Here is a 21,036-nt window from a genome sequence, read left to right as displayed (position 1 = left end):
GCTTTGAAAAAAAAACTGAAGATATTTTCTTAAAACCTCATTTCGTTTTTTAAAGAAAAATACGTATGAACTTCACTTTCGTAGAAAAATAAGAATAATGATGTTATTTTTACATGTATTGATTGGATAAACAAAATAAAAAGAAAAAAGGTGAAGTCCTTCTTAATCCGTGAGTGAAAAAGATAATGAAAGTAAACAATTAAATTATAAGAAAAATACTATTTATACTAAAGTTTAAAAAGTTATGACATATTTAATTATTACATGTTTGACCATGTTTTATTACAATCAAACTAATCAATTGTAAATCAATCACCCATGATAGGACAAGAAAAAACTGATCGATTATAGTTTTCATTAATCTTGTAACTAAGTGATTACATGTTACTTGTGTGATTCCTTAGCCTTTGGCCAGGATAAACAAAAATAAATCTTGAAAGTTACAACATCAAATATTATTAGAAACAAGTCTTTAACTAATATTTGAAATCTTATAAAAAAACTGATATTTGAAATGGAAAAAATGAAAAAACATAGAGCTCTTAGATATGTTAATCAATAAAGAACAACAAAAAAAAAAGATAGTATATATTTAATGCACAAACAAGTCCTTAATTATGTTTCACTTGCCATAATCTTGCATATCATTACAATCAAACTAATCAATTGGAAATCAATCACCAATGGTAAGACAAGGGAAAATCTAGGGATTATAGTTTTCATTAGTTTTGTAATTGATTAGATGTTACTTGTGTAATTCAATTAGAACTTATTCTTTGACGAGAATAAACAAAAATAAATATCGAAGGCACAACATAAAGCTATTAGATATGTTAATCAATAAACAACAACAAAAAAAAAGTATATATTTAATGCACAAATAAGTCCTTAATTATGTTTCACTTGTCAGTTACAACTTATCTTTTGATGAAAATAAACAAAAATAAACCTTTAAAGGCAAAATATCATATATTACTAAAAATATGTCTTTAACTAATATTTGAAATGGAAAGAACGGACAAACATAAATTCATTAGATATGTTAATAAGTAGACAACAAATACTAACAATTGATTACAAGTTACTTGCATAATTCAATTACAACTTAGCCTTTTACATGAACAAACGAAAAATAAATCTTGAGAGACACACCACCAAATACTAACAAAATCGGATTTATAACTAATATTTAAAATAGAGAGAACGGATAAACATAAACTCCTTAGATATGTTAATCACAATCATATGTATTTAATCACAATCAAGTTCTTAATTATGTTTTATTTTTCATAATCTTGCATGTCATTTCAATCAAACTAATAAATTAGAAATGAATCATTGGTGTAAAGGCAAAGGAAAATTCATTAATTATAATTATACACTAGTCTTGTAACTAATTGACTGCACGTTACTTGTGTAGTTTAGTTACAACTTAGTCATTGGTAGTAACAAATCCAAGTAAATCCTGAAAGACACATGCCTAGATAATAGAAATAGGTCTATAACTAATTTGAAATGGATAAAACAAACATAAAGTTGTTAGATACATTAGTTAATAAAAGAAAAAAAACACATATAAAACAATAATATGTATTTAACACGAATAGATCCTTAATTATGCTTCACTTACCATAATGTTGCATGTGGATGGAGTGTTCACTACTTTTATCTTTCAAACGTGCAAAACTCGTCAATATAGACATCTTTACCCTATGAATTAGGTTATGAGATATATTTTTGTTTCAATCGGTTTTCTTTTTTTTTTTTGAAAAAAAAAATCACAAATAATAGATTTTAAACCTATGTGATGCACGGGCTTATTTAAAATATTTTATTTTTCATTTTTTAAAATATATGTATATTCATATAAATATAAATATTAGTTTTTAAATTATTTAATAAATTTAAAAATACAATTTCATTAGAATTGAGAAAGATGATTAATTATATTTTATTTAAACAAATTGTATCTTAAAAATTAAAGGCTATTGAGATTTATTATGTTTTGTTTTTTCCTAAATAATAATAGCTATGCAGTACCTATATGAAAAATATAATTTTTAAATGTAAATGAATGAATAATATATAATTATCCAAATTTAAGTGTTAGTTTTCCAAGTGTTGATATTATATTAACATATACTTAATTTTTGTATGTTTATAAATAATTATTTTAATATATTTATTTTTAAAATATAAATTATTTTAAAATTTCTTGTAAAAATAATTTTTTTCATCATGTTTACTATTAGTGATGTCTTTTAGTTTGGTGTTATTAAAAAATATTATTGTTATTATTATTTATTATTATTTTAATTTAAAATTAATGGAATAATTTAACTATATAAAATTCATTAAATTATTTGAAGTGTAATTATAAAAAATATATAAAAAATAGATAGCTAATGAATAAGGATAAAGTTGTAACAATAGGTTCTTTTTTCTGTTAAATAAAAAATATTATAAGTTGAAGATAAAGTATGAATTATATTATTTTTTTAATATTATGAATATTAGACATTAACATGTATTATTTTCCCTTTCCCCGTTCAACTATTTTTTTAAAACCCAAAATTATATTATTAATAATAAAACTAGTGAATAAGACAATTCGGGTCAATAAACAGACTACAATTGCAACCACAAAATCAAAATCTTATTGCATAAAATATACAACTCGGTACAAGTAATACAAAACTCATAGGATACATATCAAATATGCTTATATTCTTATATTCTCTCAACATAATAAGATATTTTAATCCACCCTTCATGTAACAACAACAATAGTATCAACTTACAATACAATTCTCCGGAGACTATCTCTTATGTTATTCGCTACCTTTTCCACGAATAGTTTTCATGACTTGCTCCCTACCGTCTAATACGTGACATAACAACAACTTTATCTCTATTATGCTATAGGATTAAAAAAAATATGCATTTGCTTACTAGTTATTTTCGTTATTTTGTTCAACTATAAATTCAGAGATGATATCATGATGTCATTATAATATCCAATATTAACAGAAATTAAAAATAAACAGAACGAAAGTGCTTATCAAAAGAGAAATAATAAGAGATTATTATAAGAAATAAAAAAGGAATCAAAAACCAATCAAATGAAAATAAAAGAGACTAAAATACTTATTCTTTTAGGACTTAGTTCAAGTTTATATAGAGAAAGACAATCTACCAATTTAATGTCCAATGTTACAAAAGGCAATATGATTATTATTAATATAAAATTAATAGATATAAAAAGCATTAAATGAAGAAAAACTAAAAATCATACTACTGTTATCTATAACTATTTCTTTTACAATCAAATTATAGTCTATAAACGGTAACCATTACTTATAAATATAAGACATGAATTATAAGTTATTAATTGAAAAAATAAATGGATAAAAGCTAAAATACTGTAAGTTATAATAAGTTTTTCATTATCCTTAAATAATAACTAAAAATATAGTTTTAAAAATAATTATATATATATATATATATATATATATGAAGTGATTATATACAGGGATACATGTTTTTTATTTTAAGACATTATAAATTTATTTGACTACGTTATATTTTTATTTTATTAGTTTTTACTTATTGTATTTAATAAATATATAAAGAAACGCAGTCATATTTAATTTCATTAAAAATTAATTATGAAGGATATAATTTAATAACGTTTTAATTTAAATTTATTCAAATCTTGAATGTTAAATTAAATATTAATTTTAATATTAAGTAGTAACATTTTATTTATTATATAATTTTGTTTTACATTAATATTTTAATATAAAAATTAAATAATAAATTATCATGCATGTCTATATATATATTTTTATCATCCATATTTATAATTAATTATATTCATATCTTAACTAATAATATATTATAAATAAAAACAATAATAATACTAATTATTATTATTATTTATAAAATATAACACGAAATCAATGGGAGTTGTAAGATTATAAAAAAAATGTAATTGTTCTAAAATATTTTATTTAAAATTACATTGAATCAAATCAATTGTTAAATTAATAAAAAAAATTGAATGGTTCTAAAATTCTCAAGCGTTTAAATCAATCACAATTGGATAATTAATAAAATAAATCTAATGGTTCTAAAATGTTTAAAATAGATTTTTTTTATTTTTAAATTGATATTATATTATTTATTATTTTATTTGTTTTCTCTATTTCTATTTAATAAATATATAAAATATTATAATTATAATAATAGTAAATATTAAAAAAAAAAATTCCATTATTTTTACACCACATTAAATTATATCAACAATTGTTGTGAATTAAAGTTTTAATCCGATGGTTAAAAAATGTTAAAGTAAAGATTACTTAATTAAATAAAATCAACGGTTGTTGTCAAGCTAAACTTTTCTTTCAATGATTCTAAAAACTTTAGTATATATATATATATAACCTTGTTTTAGTTTCAGTAACTTGAAAATCAAGTGCTTCAATAAATACAATCAGTGCAAGGTTCTTGATGGAGTACTACCTATCCTGTGGTTCTTTTCAGTCAACAATTGTGAGTGAAGAGGAGGAATTCACATGTTTAATTAGGAAATGAACAAATAGAATACGAAACCAAAGATAGAAATTGTGGGTGAAGAAGAGGAGCAGGAATTCACATGCTTTGGGGACAAGCAGCAACAAAGTAGAACCATTATTATTCTCTTAATTGCTAAAAGTTTCCTTTCTTTAATTTATACAAGAACACGTGACAGCAAAACTAGCTCTCACACATCATTATCGCCATTATTATTTTTCAAAATCATCATCATAATATTTGTTGTTCCGAGTTTTTTAATCTAGTAAGATAGGAAAATGAGCGGAATGTTAGTTGTTGTCTTGTTGTTAAAGGTTAATTGAATGAAGTATGTTGAAGGGTAAGTTTCTTATTTGGAACTGGAGCTGCACTATCACTTTATAAAAATTATAAATTTGATCCATTCAATAAAAAATTTTAATTTTAAAGGTTGAATAATGAGAATTTAATATATACAAAAAAAATAATTTAATTTTAAAGGTTGAATCATGAGAATTTAATATATATATAAAAAAACTAAATAGTTTGTATACAATGAAAACAAATTTGTTTTGTGTTATCTTCAATATTAAAATTTATATACAATGAAAAAAATTAATATAATATAATTTTATTTATATATTATATCAAGTCTTATTCAATTATTTTGTAGGTACACTAGAAATTGAAGGAAAACTACACCAAATTAGTGCATACCTGTCATAATGATTATTACTAATTGTCTCATTTTTATTTTTGTAAAGGATTACTAATTCTCCGATTCAACCTTTGGGGTACCAAATAATTACACTTGGAAACAGAATTCATAATAATTAAGAATGGCAATAATGATTCGAATTAAGAAAAGTTTAGAGGAAAAGAGATGGCGCGTTTTTGTTGATTTTAGTGGGTTTTGGCGGGTGAAGTGGAAATGGAGCGGGGAGGGAAGGAAATTAGGGTAATTGCAGTAATGTTGAGTTAGGGTTTTGGCGTCCCATTTATAAAGGTCTGCTGCGGCTGTGCGCGCGTGTGTCTGCGTTGCGAGTGTCGTCGTTTTGATTCCCCCCTTCTCTCTCTCTCTCTCTATAAACTTCTCTCTCTTCCCCTCTTTCCTTCTCACTCTCTCTCTCTCTCACCCCACTCACTCACTCTCTTACTCTCTGCATGCTTCTGCTTCTTCTCTCGCTCTGATTCCGCGGAATCAATTCAAATCAGCTTCTGGGAATCGAATCTCAGATCTCGGAGATCAGAATGGTGGATCCAACTGGAAAAGTGAGTGCTAGCCTTCTCTTATCGTTTCATGATTTCTAATTAGGGTTTGTTTCACTAATTCAGGTTGTGTTTTTCAGGGATCGGAGGTTGAAGTTGAGGACTCAAACTCAAACCCTAACGCTCCTTCCTCAGGGAACAGTCCGAGCAGCAACAATGAGCAGAAGAAAACCTGCGCCGATTGCGGCACCACCAAGACCCCTCTCTGGAGGGGTGGTCCTGCAGGACCTAAGGTCAGTACTCTCACTCTCATCTCCATTTCTCAGATCGCGCCACGTGGCTTTAAGCCAACCCTTGATCTCACTCTGCTAATTGCTTATCATTTTCTTGCAGTCTCTGTGCAACGCGTGCGGGATCAGAAGCAGGAAGAAGAAGAGAGCGATCCTGGGAATCAACAAGGGGAGCACCGAGGACGGAAGGAAAGGAAAGAGGACCGGCGGAGGCGGCGGAATTGGCGGAATTGGCGGTGGCGCGTTGGGGAGGGAAGTGTTGTTGCACCGATCGCATTGGAAGAAGCTAGGAGAGGAAGAGAAAGCTGCGGTGTTGTTGATGTCGCTCTCTTATGGATCCGTTTATGCCTGAACCAAATTAATCAATCATTTTAATTATTATTATTATTATTATCATTATTCTAGTTCTAGATGAACAATTATTGAGGAGAATTCTAGATTTTGTTTTAGGATGTTCCTTCCCCTAACCCTTTCCCAAAGTGTATATGTTTAGTTTTTTTTTTTCTCTGTTGAATGAGTGTGTGGGTTGGATGTCAACAACAGTTGTAAGAAAATGAGAAATTATTCAAGTCCAATTTTGGTAATGTAGTTAGTCCTCTATTTTTCATTCTCAGTTGTGCCTTGTTTCAACATTTTGTTTTCTTCTTACTATAGACTGAGGTATGTCGGCGCCGTAGAACGAACAATTTTTAACAACAACAAAATGTCTCGCTAATGACCTAAATTCGAATCTTTTATCTATGACTAGTTTTTAACCTCCGATGATCAAATGCTGAGCTGGGATCTATGATGATCTATGATCTGATGAAATGAAATTCGAGCGTTTTATTTATTTGCTTACCAAAATTTTAAAGCGGGGTCTTCTGTTGTGTTCAAATTATTATGCAAATAAATGAATGTGTGAAGTGTAAGTCAAGTCGAATTATTTAGTGTTTTGAGAGGTGGATTGAATGAATTGGGTAAGTTGTTGAATTTTTGGGAAAAAGTTGAAGGGGTGGCAATTGGGGGAAAAAGGGAAAGAAATTTGAAAGAGGGAGGGAACATGAAATTCATAGTTCCCGCTAGTTTGACTCTAGAAAAGAATGCCATTTAGGAATCACTAATTAGGACTGTGTTTCACCCTTGCGGTCCTGCCTGGTCAGATTTGAAGCAAGGCAATCTTCCAAAGTCCAAGCGCCAAATATCTTTTTTGGACAGAGAAGCACCACTTGTATATTTTAATTAATTTACCAATTAAGTATTATAAACAAGGGTTGATTATTCTAAAATTAGATTAGATTTATGCACTTTTAAATGCCAATTCCTTTTCACTAACTTGTTACCATTATATATAGTTTTCGCTTGTATTTCTCACGTGTGATTGTCTGTAAATCCTTTTTTATGTTATGACAAGAATCCTAATGGAGCACACAATATTTTGTTGCCTTTTCTGTGCTAGAAAATCACATGTAGATAGAATTTTTTACAAATTAAACCAAACAAAAACAGTAGTGCTCATTTTGTTTATAATTAGTATTGTTTTTACTATTCAACCACCATAAATTACTACACTTTGAAATAAAATTGAATTTGCAAAATCTAATCTACATCTATATACTTAAGTGGAGTAACGTACAACTACAATTATTATTTCTTCACTTTTTGGAGTAGAACAACTGAGCCCTCCTTTTTAGCTACGTGAATGCGTAGTATAAAATCATAAAGAGATGTTTGTATTTGAAATATTTTTTACATGTATATGACTACATTTTAAGTTTTATAATTCAGGTTGAAATCAAATATATATTTACGTGATTTACTATGTCTTAGTCAGGATTGACTATTTCCTTTAATGTGAACTACTAAAGGTGTCATTTTCAATATTGTTCAATATCCTGGAGTCTGGACAACAAATTAAATAAAGGTAGGAAAGAACTGCCAATATTGGTCGAGTTTTTCATTTATTAATCAAATGATAATGTATCTCATATCACAATCTTGATTTGCTATCAGTTTCTTTGACTTAGTTTTGCGGCTCTTATTACAATACAATCTGATTTCTGGTCTTCTTGTCTTTCGCTTGTTTTTTGTGTTTTTTATTTTCATGTGGTTCAAAATCTGGCACAATGATTTCAGCATTATGCGTAAACTGAGAAAGACAGAAACCATCCTGAAGTAAGCGCGAAATCATAGCGTAACAATAAAAAGTAATTAAGTTTTTTTTTTTTGTTGACATAAAGTAATTAAGCTATTAGAAGATAATAAGTATAACCAAGTATTATTGCCAAATCAACTCTGAAATTTCTTGATAACCAAGAACACTAATGTGCATAATGCTTGCCAAATGTCATAGTTGAGTCACCTTTTTTTATGTTGCCACTATTGAAATTCAAGCATTTCCATTCATTATTCAATTTGTTTTCCTATGTTGAATACAATGGCTAGTTTTGAATGACAAAAAGTTCGACCATAAATAATTTAATAGGCAATTATATTTGGGTGGGTTCAATATGAAAAAAGGGTTTAATATGACAATTTATACTTAAATAGGGACAACCTAACTGAGAATCAGAGTGCTGCTTAAGTGCTCTCCTTTTTTAATTGGATGAAAAGGGCAATTTATATAATATAACATTACTTTTCTAGGTGTGCTTTTGAAATAAATTATGTAGTGACCATGAGTGAAACCAAACCAAATAAACAAATTCATAATAATATAAATAAATACAAGGAAGTAAAAAAGAAAAAAAGATCTACACAAAGCCGTATATGCATCCTCTGTAGATGTGGTAAAGAATTTATAGAATCATGGGCTAGGATAAAGTGAGGCAATCAACAAGGACGAACCTTTTTTTCCCCATCCTTTTCTGAGGGTACTGTATACAATAATTGAATTTGGTTTTGGTCTTCCTGCTGTCTATCTAGTGTCTTCCCAATCCCAGTCTAGAATAATACTATTTATATACAAAGACCAAAGTTTTTATAATAATAATTGATCTATGTTCATTTTTTCTCCATTTCTCTATTATTACTCATTTTATCACAATTCTTTTCTTTTCTTGGTATCTCATCCTTGCGTGTAAAAGTTATTGGATATAAAAAATAAGTATAAATACAATTTGTGCAAGTAGCAGTTATTTAACTATTACTAAGATATGAAGCAGAAACATCGTACCTAACGTGGTGCTGTCTTAACAGTCCATTATTGTTGGAAAATTTTTGAGGTTGTCTTCAAATTTGCTCAAGGTAAATATGTACTACTACGTAACATGTATGTACTCCTTTAATTGCAGACATAATGATTCCATTAAAATAAGCACAATAATGCTCTCGCTAACTGAAGTGATCTTAAATTCTTAATAATATATCTACGATTTTTAAGTGTTAATTTAGCCGAAATACATATACGATATGCTAATAACTGCTTGGTTTAAAAGAAAATCAAAAGCAATAACTCAACTATTATTTCAAAATACCTACAAATTTCTAATTTTGTTGCTAAATTGGAGGTTCTGAACTTCGGCACAATACAATCCTCGCAAGCCCACATCTATGATATCAACTCATTGCCATTTTATGCTTCAGCATAGAGTATGAACAGTGTCTGTGTGTTGTTCTTACCAGGTTTTAAATTTTTGGACTAGTGAGTAGTCGTTTTCCTCTACGTCCGAGGTCCTTCTTCGGTGGTGAGGTGAGGACTTGAAAAGTGATTCCGATACTCAAATGAGTGGATGCTTCATATGTGTAGACTGAATGAAATGTCCCTTATCCACTTTTGTTTGTTCTTCTCCTCTTATTAGCTAAGGATCATAACTGTTCATGCTGTCCACTAAGGACAATGTGAGATCGTGGTGGTCGGCAGTTGATCCCATACAGTACATGTGTCTATACACTGTAGAACATAAACCGAAACACATCATTGGTCATTTTTCACCTTTCTCCTGGAGGAAGATCCCACTGATTATTGTAGCAAAGTTGCCGTAGTACAAATCAGTAATCTTATTCTCGTGAAACAGATAAAAAGGCTGTCTTATCACTACTGAGTAAAATTAACTAACAACTAGATTCAAATTCATAAAAATGAAATGAAGGATTATGCAAATGAACTCAAATGCAACGAATGGAAATGCAAACAAGCATTACAATTGAGGTACGAAAGACAACAAATGTTGCGCAAGTAAAAGCATATACAAATTCTATAGCTACATGCTGAAGATAACAATAAACAAATAAGTTAATTCAGAAAGCTTTAGGATATGCTCAAGGGGACATAAAATGCGAGGAAATCAAAAGGACTAAAGGGAAGCAAAAATAAGGCATGAAACTAAAAATAACTTGCATTAAATTGTAAATAAAATTATAAGAAATTTAATGAGGAAGGCAATGCTAAATGAAACCTTAGTCTCTATTTTGGATGTCAAATTTGAAGTATTTTTCTCAGTAGCCAAAACCTATTCGCCCCTAGCCCCCTACATAACTAGTGTTTGCACTATCATTATATTGAAATTCCAATTAATCTGTCATGTTCTCAGTAAATACCAACACGTGTGCAGCTACTTTTCAACTTCAGGAATTGCGCCTTTTCCTGCAAAAATAGTGTTGATCATAATTGTCAAATACCGGAGGCTTTCTAGTACCAAGTGTTAATACTGTCGAGTATTGGCATCGAATCCTCATGGCTTGGCGAGCAGGAAAATTAGCTGTGGACAAAGAGATTTGCAAGTTATATAACTGGAGATTATCCTAAGATATATGAACGGTATAGTTTATTAACATATTCAAACTAAAAAAAATATAATGATGATTAATATTTATCGTTAAAAAAATAAGTATATATATATATATATATATATATATATATATATATATATATATATATATATATATATATATATATTATCAAATGCTTATAAAATTATTAGCTAATTTTTTTACTTGAGTTGTGTGAACAAATTCCTGTATATATAAAGATTTTTTTATTTATTTCATATAGTTGTACGTCCGATACTTGAATTTGATACCTCTCTAATTAACTTCAAATAACTTATGATCCACCTGCTCGTTAATAAACAAATGCTATTACTGTTTCTTCGCTTTTTGGAGTGGAAAAATTGAGTTCTCTTATTTCTGCATGAATGCGCAGTATAAATTCATAAAATGGTGTTTTTGTAAACTATTTTTTGCAAGTATATGACTACATGCATTTCAAGTTCCGATTACAGCCCCAATTCATAAGAATGCTGTCGGCCATAAATTTTACGTTGGCAATAGTTTTTCCTCCTTGTCTCTTTAAATATGTCATCTAACCAAGATTCCTTAACAAAGTTTCTTATTGCCGGCATATCACTAAGCTACTGACCTGGCCCCTTTTCATTTCTTGCTGACAATTTTAACAACTACTGGACAACATGTGAAGAAACCATGGAAACAAATTATATATATATATATATATATATATATATATATATATATATATATATATATATATATATATATATATACTTGACTCCTTGTCGACTATCAATAATTGAATGTGATGACTATGTGTGCGTGTTTCTTTATGCGGTTGCACAAGTTTTAAAGTATAAAAATGGAAAAAGCAACAATTTTTATTTTTTATTTTTGCTTCGGAGAGAGAATGATAGTTTGAAGTCACTCAAATGCAAAATTATGTTTAGCCTCTCTTTTTATTTGTAATTTGAAAGTTATTTTGAAGTAGAACTTTTTGAATAACTGTAACCTAACACCTTTAAAATTTAAAAAATCCAAGGTATGCAATTTATAAAAGCTATTTCCCCCTATTTTCTTTTATAAAAAAATTTCTTTAATCTTTAAGAGTTTTTCTCTAATTAAATATATTTATTTCAACTACTTCTGCTAAGGAGAAGATAAATTATATATATAAAAAAAAGAATGAGGTCACACTGTATTTCTTGGTATGTCAAAACTAGTCATGATTTATGTATTTCTTCTTTCGTCTTCTTTGAAGGGGGGAGGACACATGGGATGTCAAAATTATTGCTCTAATGCTATAGAAATTATTGTTATTAATCATCAAAATGCATGAATTTTACCCAAATTATTTAGTAAGGGAATTTTTTAAGCTGATTTTTTTAGAGGATGAAGTGTGTATTAATTTGGTTTTATGATAAGTATCAAAATTAATTGTCTCATGTAAAACATTTTTTAGTAAATATATAAATAAATTACCAAAAGTTCTTTGACATAAATGATTTGAGTCTTTTCATCAAGTTCGGAGATTTAATTTCCGACTTTTGACATGGGATGGCTACGAGAAGTACCCAAAATGAATAATTTAAGATTTCTAATATTAGGAAGGAAATGGAAAAGGCTTCATAATAACTAAAAATAGAATGACACGACAATGTGACCCAAATATCCATTTTGTTTGTGTGCAATGTGGGTCTATGGCCGGGTGTCCATTTAGTGCCCAAGTTTCCCATGTCTTAGCATGCCCTAATGTCTCACTCCTCCCTAAAAAAGAACTGAAATAATGAATAGTATAAAATGAGTGAGAAACGATAAATAAAGTCATTGTTGAATTACAAAAGAAGAGACGAAATCACAAAAATGCAACAAAATTCTGGACGTAATTAAAGAAGAGTGACCCGAGTTCACAAATTTAAGTAATGAAAAGATTGTTTGCTCTCTCCTTAGTCCTAAGTTCGTATATAAATATGGAAATATCAAAAGAGCCATAAATTCAATTGATTTAAAGTTTTAAATTCATTCTCAAAATAAATGAAAAATCTTATGTTGGCTATTTGTTAGATCATTATTACAATGCATATTTTGAAAGAAAAGAAAGAAATTTAAAACTGAAGGTCGAGAAAAGTGGAAAAAGAAAAAGGGGCCTCGATTCTATAGTAGCTAGGGGCGGGGTTTCAGTTCCACCGGGAAGAGTCGTAGAAGAGAAAGATTGATTGAGAGTAGAGGGGCTTTAATTTGGATATGGATGTCAATTGCATTTGCAGTGTGAGAAGAGAAGGGGTCTAATGTGACTTCCAGCTAATTCCTGCCAACACATTTTTGTCCCTAAGCTTGTTTTCTTGTGAACATGACACAGTATTACATTGCCCTAAAATTCAGACACAAAATGGCAATGCTGGATGCACCATGTCTTGATCAATGCCAAAAACAGAAAGAAAAAAAAATTGACACAGCACAGCCGTGACTACACAGTGAATAAATTAAACAAAAAGCAAAATGGAAAAGTCAGGTGGAAAAAAAACATGTATATATTATTTCTCATTTAATTTGAAAAATAGTAGAAATTAGGTTAAACAAACATAATTTTCAATATTGGTCATGTTAACTTTGAAGTACGTGACATATTAGGCATTACAAAGGATTTAATAACATGACCAATATTTTTAATTTCTAGGAAAAATCGGATTAAGATGAACATTTTATATTCTTAAAAAAAGATGTGTCTATCAATAACTTCTTATGGAAAAATTTAGGTGGTTACAATTTTATTTTTCTTTTTGCTGGTGAAAAAAATTAGAAAAGAATGTTTTCAAAATAATAAATTTATCCTTTTATTTACCTATCTATAATTGTATTATAAAATATAAATCCTTTTCATTTTAATCAGAAAAATATTTATTATTTTTATTTTTATCGCATTGAAGAGTGAAGAACATTAGAATAGTACAATGGGTGCCTTGCCCATGGTTGGCCGAACAAAAATGATTGGGGCGCCCAGTATCAGCCTAAAGAATTTTATATGACGACCTAAAATGTTGGTCAAGGAATCCAAAATGCTTGATTGGTCCATAAGTCAACTTTGAATCGTGATGTCAGAAAATGGGAGCTTCCTGATCATTCTGACACACACCCTATGATCCTGATTTTGGTTGGATACATTTGCTACACTAGTCCCTAGAGCATCCGATCAAGCTTAATTTCATCATCCCTTATCTGCGATCAACATTATAATTTTATTTAGAAAAAAACCCGATAATAGTAATATTTTTAGACTCTGTTAGAATTATTATTATTGAATCTTACTTGAGTGATCATTTTAGCAGTTCCATTTATTTATCATTAAATATAAAAAAATTCTGACAAGATTCTGCCGCTCTTTTAAATTATATAGCGCTACACTTCATTTAAATACCATGCATATTGTTGTTGTTGATCTCTAATTTAATACTACTATATATCAAAATTCTCCTGCAGGAAGAGATCAAGCTGGTCTTTATATTTTGTTTGATAACGTATGTCAATTTGTTTAGACACGTATATAACCTGATGGCTTCAATTTTACATTTCCTTTTCTAAATTGGTGAATTGGATATATAGTAAGCATTTATTCAAACTTATAGTATTAATGCAAGATAGAAAAACAATCGTAACTTTAAGCTACGGTCTAAGTTTTGACGAACGTACTGAACTGAAAGAGAACCCTTCATTTCTAAGACGCTCCCGCCCCCGTAGATCTTAGTGGACATAATCGGAGCCAAGGTAGAATGACCAAACGCTCCTTACTCTGGCACCATAGCAAGACAAACCCAAAAGGTTCAACCAAGAAGGAGGTGGTGATGTAATGAAAAATTAAAGAATGACGTGTTGGTGGCACCATTCAATTCAATCAACCCCTTACTTGAAAATCCACACCCTTTTCTCTCTTTCACCCCAATCCTATCCATCCATCATTATTATCTTCATCAACCACTTCAATTCCCGTTAAATTAATAGTAGCTCTAGACAGGCCTCAGTTCATGTCTAAAACGTCATCAACAAATTAAAGACTCAGCTTAATTAACCATGAAATGCTATACTATACTACTACTACTGTACTAGAGTATTATGCTGCTATTACTAAGCAAATAAATAAGAAATAAAATATAAATCTTTGTAATTTATTTTATTTTTATACTAACGAAATACGACTTACTAGTATTAATAGTACATAAAAATAAAAATTATTAACAAATTGCAGATGAATCTACATTGGCACAAGAAATTCAGAGAGAAAACATAATACTGGTACTTCAGTTCACGTGTGCAGGGCAGATTGGGAAATTCACGTGCACTTGTACAGTTCTACCTCCCTCTCATTTCCCTCAGAATCTCTAGATCTGCAAATATGCGCCGTTATTCCTACCATTTTCCTTCATTTTTTTTCTTTTCTTACATTTACTATCAAAGCAACAACAATAGAAAAGATGAGAAAGCAAGTGCACAGAGAATCGAGGAGGCCGTGGAGGGCGGAGGAGCTGCAGTGGACCCGGGCGGCAGAGGGCTGTAGTAGTAGAACGGAAAATACGGCACAATCGGGTTAGGCGGCGGCGGTCTTGGGTAGTTTCTGTTGCTGGGAGGAGTGTAGTAGTACATTCCTCCGCCGGTGGATGCGGGAGGAGGTGGTGAGGAGTAGGTATACTGAGAGGGTGGAGGCGGGGAGTAATAGTACGGAGCTCCTTCGCCTCCGCCGCCGGAGGAAGGAGGAGAGGGTGGTGGAGGACAGTTGTTGGAGGAAGGAGATGGTGGTGGTGGAGATGGAACTTGGTTGCAAGGGTTGTTACAAGAGGAACACATTGTGCACTGGATCTGCGCGTGTGACTTGGCTTTTAGGGAGTGCTTATTATGATCTGCATCTTCTTCTCCCATTGCCACACTAGCCAGAACCAGCAACAACGTTAAACACAGACACAACCTCATCTTCCACAAACGGCGAAGAAAGTCTAAAAAGTGAACGGAGTGGAGTATGGAAAGATAAACTTTGGTAGTCACTACTCACGTTTACTAAATGGGTGCTGTCAGCTGTGTACTGTTGTGGAGTATACACTAGCTAGGAAATAGGAATGCTACTCTCTTATCTTTCTTCACTAACGCACCTACTTTATATATCTGCATTTTTTTCCGTTAAACCTTAATAAATGGTTTTGGTTAACGTAAACCAGATGAAAAATAAATAAAAATTAAGTTGTTATTATTATTGTAAAAGTTGAGGCCGACATGTCTTGCTTTCGCACGTTGGGCAGACATGTTTGAATTGAACACTTGCACTGTTAGAGCTATGTTATTATATGAACCAAAGTACAGTATGAGGTTAGATTAAACTTAACTTGTAAATAAAATAAATAACTTGCTTCCACTGTTTTACTTCTACCACCACTTACGCCCTAATCTTCTGATTCTTTTATTTCATACGGCGTCTTAGAGTTAGTTGTACTTGTGTTTCATTTTAGGTAGCTAACATGACAAATTTTGTTTCTTTTATTTGTATTGAGAATATTTTATTTTCACAATTTGTGGAGTTTAGATAATGCATGAGTATTGAGTAGCATAACAGTTGGTTAGCTGGTTGCATAAACCTCAAATATCTTCCATTGAAAACAATTTAATTGAAACCAAGTAAGACATAAGTTACAAAATTCTCTAAATATTTATCGCAACTATATATTTTTTTATTAGTTGGATACTTGGAAGGTTCAAATAACATTTAGGTGATTTTCATATATCAACACCTCAATGATAGGAGAGAAGAAATATGTAAAGCATACACCGAATACAATTTCATTAATAGGTTGGAGATGTTTTGATCTAGTCTGACCAATGTGGACCATTTGGAAATGCATTTCAAAGAGGACAGTATGGAAAGCTAAGTCGTGTGCCATTTGGATACCCAATTCAAGGCCCCAAAGTTCAACCTACAAAGCATTAGGTTAAGTGTTGGGAAACATCCAAGTCTCACATTGGTTAGAGATAGAGTCAAATTAGAATATATAAATGAGGGGCAACTCTCACCTCTTGAGCTAACTTTTGGGGTTGAGTTAGGCCTCTCATATTATACATTCTAAGATGGTATCAGAGCAGTTAATCTTGGGACCTGTGACCGCTAGCCCTCGCTTTGTGGTGACAAATACCCACCATTTATTGTTCACGCACCAAGCTTTCACATTATTCATTCTCAGATGGTATCAGAGCCACCAAGCCCAACAAATACTGGGCGTGAGGGGGTGTGTTGAAAAACACTCAAGTCCCACATTAGTTGGAGATAGAGCCAAATTAGAATATATAAATGAGAGGTAATCCTCACCCCTTGAACTAGCTTTTGGATTGAGTTAGGCTCAAACTCTAAGACAAAGGAATCTCTTATAAGACCTCCACAAGCAGCTTGGCACATTAGCGGCGGTGATATATATTTTGTACTTGATCTAAAATAAGATCATGAAGCTCAAGGCTGAATGCAGAGACTTGTGCTAAAATTTAGCTCATCATTTTTTTTGACATTTCTTTCTAGAAAAGAATGATCTAAATTTGCAAAGGTTGACTTTCTGACTTGAAATAGAATGGAAGAGATTAATTATAATTCTGCTAATAATTTCCTGTACGTACTTATGACAAGTTTTGCTTCAGCCACGAGAATAACGCCATCAGCAAAGAATTGGTGAGAGATTCGGAGCAAATTAAAGATTAATGATAGAATGTGTGATACATTTTCATGAAGGTTAGGCATACTAAACCTTAAGCAGGAATGATAACTTTCATTTTCGTTGTTCTTGCTTGACATACAGTGTGCATATATAAGATATTTTGTCAATTCAGTACAACTTTGCCCACTGAATTTTTCGTTACATTTTTTCCATCTAACCTACCAATTACCATTTGCAAAGGCCTAAACTTAGTTTAGTAGTGCTAGCTAGCTGTAGTTAACGTAAGAAAAATTAATGGTCCTTCTTCATAAAAGCAACCCGAAGTCTATGCAAAAAGAAAATATAATTTTAGTTACCAAGTTCTATTGATTTTTTTAGCTACGGAATTAGGCTAGGTAGAAATCTTTGATATAATAATGAAAATTCCGAAAAAAGAATTAATGTCGTTTGAGACGATAAAACATATATGATACTATTTACATAACCCCCATTTTTTGTTCCTTTTGTCTAGGTTTTCATAAGTTGAATGTGCTTAGGATAGAATAATGGGAACGAAGGAAGGAGATGGTATATATACAGTAACGGTACCATATCTTGATTGTCTGAATAGGCTGACCCTTTAAGTACGTTGGACATGATCACGAGGACTTGTCACTTAAAAGAGGGGCTTTGATTTGAACAGCCAACATGCGCCATTACAGGTTGCCCACGTGAGAATCTAAACCTCACCACCCCTACACGGTTGAATATATAGCAACCACATACACGTTTTTCACACTTTTTTTTTTTTTCATTTGTCTTATTTGGTTAATTTCTATTTTCAGTACGGAATTGGCTTTATGATAACTTGAATAACGCTCATGGACCAGGTCAGGATTCTGCAAGCAGACATTCACAACAACAACTTTAGTTGATGCTATGGGTGTTATGAGGATTCGAATTTAGCTTTCTCTGCTCTTTTGTTGCTGTTAATTTTCTGAAACATAAAAAAAATTGAATAACAATAGGGCAATAGCTTAGCCGAAAAAGATCGACTATTTATTTAAGACAAAAAAGTATTAACATCTGATCAACCATTTTTTACTGAATTGTTATTATTTAATTGAAGGGAAAAAATAGGAATCGAAGAAAACTGGTTAGCAGATTTGAATTCCCATTAGGCCGTACGTATTGTTTTCTAGCGGATAATGACTTTCTTCGTCTACCCAATGTTGTCGTTGCGGATCTGAGTAATGATGCTGCCTAAGGTGGGAGAGCTTAATAGGTCTAGCCATGGGAAAGGAAATCTACACCATTAGATATATTTTTTTTTTTTTATTAATGGTTGTGATTTTTTTTCCCTTTCTACCCTCTCTCTTTCCCTAAGCGCAGTTGTTCCCCTTCCTATAACCCCTGTAAAAACGCCAAACACAATAATGAGAACCCTTCCAATTTGCGTTCCCGTAAAACAAAAACAAAAAAAACAGGTAGAGAATCCTTCCACTGTTCCACATTCACGTCTAACCAGTACAGAGAACCCTTTTAATCAGAGAAGGTTAGGCAGGAATGACAACTTTCATTTCCGAAAAATCAGTCATTAATTAATTTTATATATATATATATATATATATATATATATATATATATATATATATGGTGCATATTCTTCTTTAAAAAAATGTGAAGCTTCTTGGGGAGGAGGGGTTGTGGATGTGAAGGTTTTCTATCCAATGTGTATGTGAGTAATCTAACCGGATGTATTTAATTAGAATTTTCAATTTATTTTTTCTCTAGAAAGGTTTTGACATATTTAATTAAGATTTTTAAATAATAAAAAATAAGATATTTAATTAAAAGTATTAGGATTTTTTAAAGAATTCAATAAAATTTGTTTAACATTTAATTAATGTTTTTTACAACTGAAAAAAATATTTTTTATATTCAAAAGTATATAAATTTTGATAGATTTTTTTAAAAATAAATTTTAGTAGATATTATGAGATTTTTTGATAAAAAAATATATATTAAATAATCTCATTTAAACCTTTAAAATTTTATGAGATTTTCTTTGTTTCTTTTATGTAAATTGATATGTTTTTCTTTTCATATCATACATAATTCATCCTCTTTATAAATATTTATACTTTTTTTTTATCATTGTCATCAATGGATAACATGTCTTAAAAGGTATGATATGACATATTTTTCAATTCTTTGAATTTGTAACTAGGACATTCTAATTGTATGTTTATATATAAATGAACCTGAATATATATGAATATAAAAAATATATAATAAACATGAAAAATTTACTCATATATAAATAAATAAATATGCACATGTGAAGATTTTCTATCCAATGTAGTTGTCTATGCGAGTAATTTAAATGATTCTTTAAAAATTGTGTGGAGTTTTTCTATTTTTATGTGAGGTTAAATCAGGTATTTGAATCCTACACTCCTTTACTTGAATCATGCATTTTTTATTGTATTTCAAAATGTCCTCTGGAATATAAATTTATATTAATGAGATGTACCCGATTCAATAGTAGGAGTGAGGAATTGCAAAGAAAATGAAAATAATACAAAACCCAATAGCATTCCGTGTATAAATTACCATCAAGAGAAAGGATCGAAGGCCCCGAATGGGGAGATCTTTCTCGTGGACTGGGCTATTGTTTTCTGCACCTCCCAAATTGCTTCCTGCATCTCCTTAGTGACTTCCGGAAAGATCAATCTGAAATGTAAAATTACATTTCAGAATACATCCCTTTTCTATCTTCTGGAATGATCAGTCCAAAACATCCCAGAAAAGGTGGAGGAAGCAACTTGGAGTTGCAGGAAGTATCAACCAGCTACTTATGGAAAGGAAATACTCAAGATTATTTCCAAGCAAAACTTTGCAAGTTCCTGTTACAGTAGTAATAACTTGACATTTCAAAAATAAAGTAAAACACACAGTATCGATGCAAAGAAGTTAGTCACACATCACTTTATTTGCACAATATTTACTATTTGATTGAAGCTGAATTGCCAAATTTTTCACTCTACCATTTGTATGGCAACGTGCATCATAAAGAGTGTAAGAAAAATATTAATCATCTTGAGATACTCGTGGGAGGGAAAGAAATGGATATTAAAGGGAAATGTTAAATGTTTGAAGTCAAGAGTGTGAGACACAGACGCGGCCGCAACTCAAGCCGTGGATTTGTATCATTCTGAAGAATACGGTTGTCATGGTAGGTTTGGCACAATCTAATCATGCCATTTCTATTTCAAAAAGACCCAAATGACTGAAATGAAGCAATGGTCAAATCAAACGAGCGTTTGCGCAATACAAACGACCCACCTATAGTAGTAGCCAATGCCGAATTAAAAGAATTGCACTCTCCATCCATCCAAGCCAATCACAGCACAGATACTATACTACACCATCAACCAAAAGGTTTACACTTAAAGCTCCCTTTTCAATGGGGGATCTAGCAATTCAAATTAAAGCACAAAATAGAGCTGTTAAATGGAATGTTTGAGCCTCAGAATTTTACAAAAGCCAAACCCTTTTTTCTATTTTCTAGTAAAGAAAGTAAACAAACTTTTTTCACATTATAATCGAATAAT

At 30.6% G+C, this 21,036-nt stretch overlaps 2 protein-coding genes across 2 annotated transcripts; one reads left to right on the top strand and one right to left on the bottom strand.

Moving 5' to 3' along the window:
* The first annotated feature begins 5,470 nt into the window (after positions 1 to 5,470).
* LOC114392648 (GATA transcription factor 16-like) lies at positions 5,471 to 6,663 on the top strand. Its single transcript, XM_028353859.1, has 3 exons — positions 5,471 to 5,829; positions 5,907 to 6,059; positions 6,160 to 6,663. Exons 1-3 carry the CDS (start codon positions 5,809 to 5,811, stop codon positions 6,406 to 6,408), a joined length of 423 nt encoding a protein of 140 aa, XP_028209660.1. The 5' UTR covers positions 5,471 to 5,808; the 3' UTR covers positions 6,409 to 6,663.
* An 8,248-nt stretch (positions 6,664 to 14,911) lies between these two features.
* LOC114392973 (neural Wiskott-Aldrich syndrome protein-like) lies at positions 14,912 to 15,887 on the bottom strand. Its single transcript, XM_028354234.1, has one exon. The coding sequence runs from the start codon at positions 15,720 to 15,722 to the stop codon at positions 15,207 to 15,209; it is 516 nt and encodes a 171-aa protein (XP_028210035.1). The 5' UTR covers positions 15,723 to 15,887; the 3' UTR covers positions 14,912 to 15,206.
* Positions 15,888 to 21,036: the final 5,149 nt, after the last annotated feature.

The sequence above is a fragment of the Glycine soja genome, chromosome 17, assembly GCF_004193775.1.
Source record: "Glycine soja cultivar W05 chromosome 17, ASM419377v2, whole genome shotgun sequence".
Lineage (NCBI taxonomy): Eukaryota > Viridiplantae > Streptophyta > Magnoliopsida > Fabales > Fabaceae > Glycine > Glycine soja.
The sequence above is the reverse complement of the archived record's forward strand: the minus strand, read 5'-3'. Positions and strand labels throughout refer to the sequence as shown.

Bases quoted from the DNA above. Each gene is read 5' to 3' on its own strand.
- LOC114392973 (XM_028354234.1), bottom strand. From the start codon at position 15,722: ATGAGGTTGTGTCTGTGTTTAACGTTGTTGCTGGTTCTGGCTAGTGTG.
- LOC114392648 (XM_028353859.1), top strand. From the start codon at position 5,809: ATGGTGGATCCAACTGGAAAA. The intron at 5,830-5,906 runs GTGAGTGCTAGC...TGTGTTTTTCAG, and splicing joins TGGTGGATCCAACTGGAAAA to GGATCGGAGGTTGAAGTTGA. The intron at 6,060-6,159 runs GTCAGTACTCTC...ATTTTCTTGCAG, and splicing joins GTGGTCCTGCAGGACCTAAG to TCTCTGTGCAACGCGTGCGG.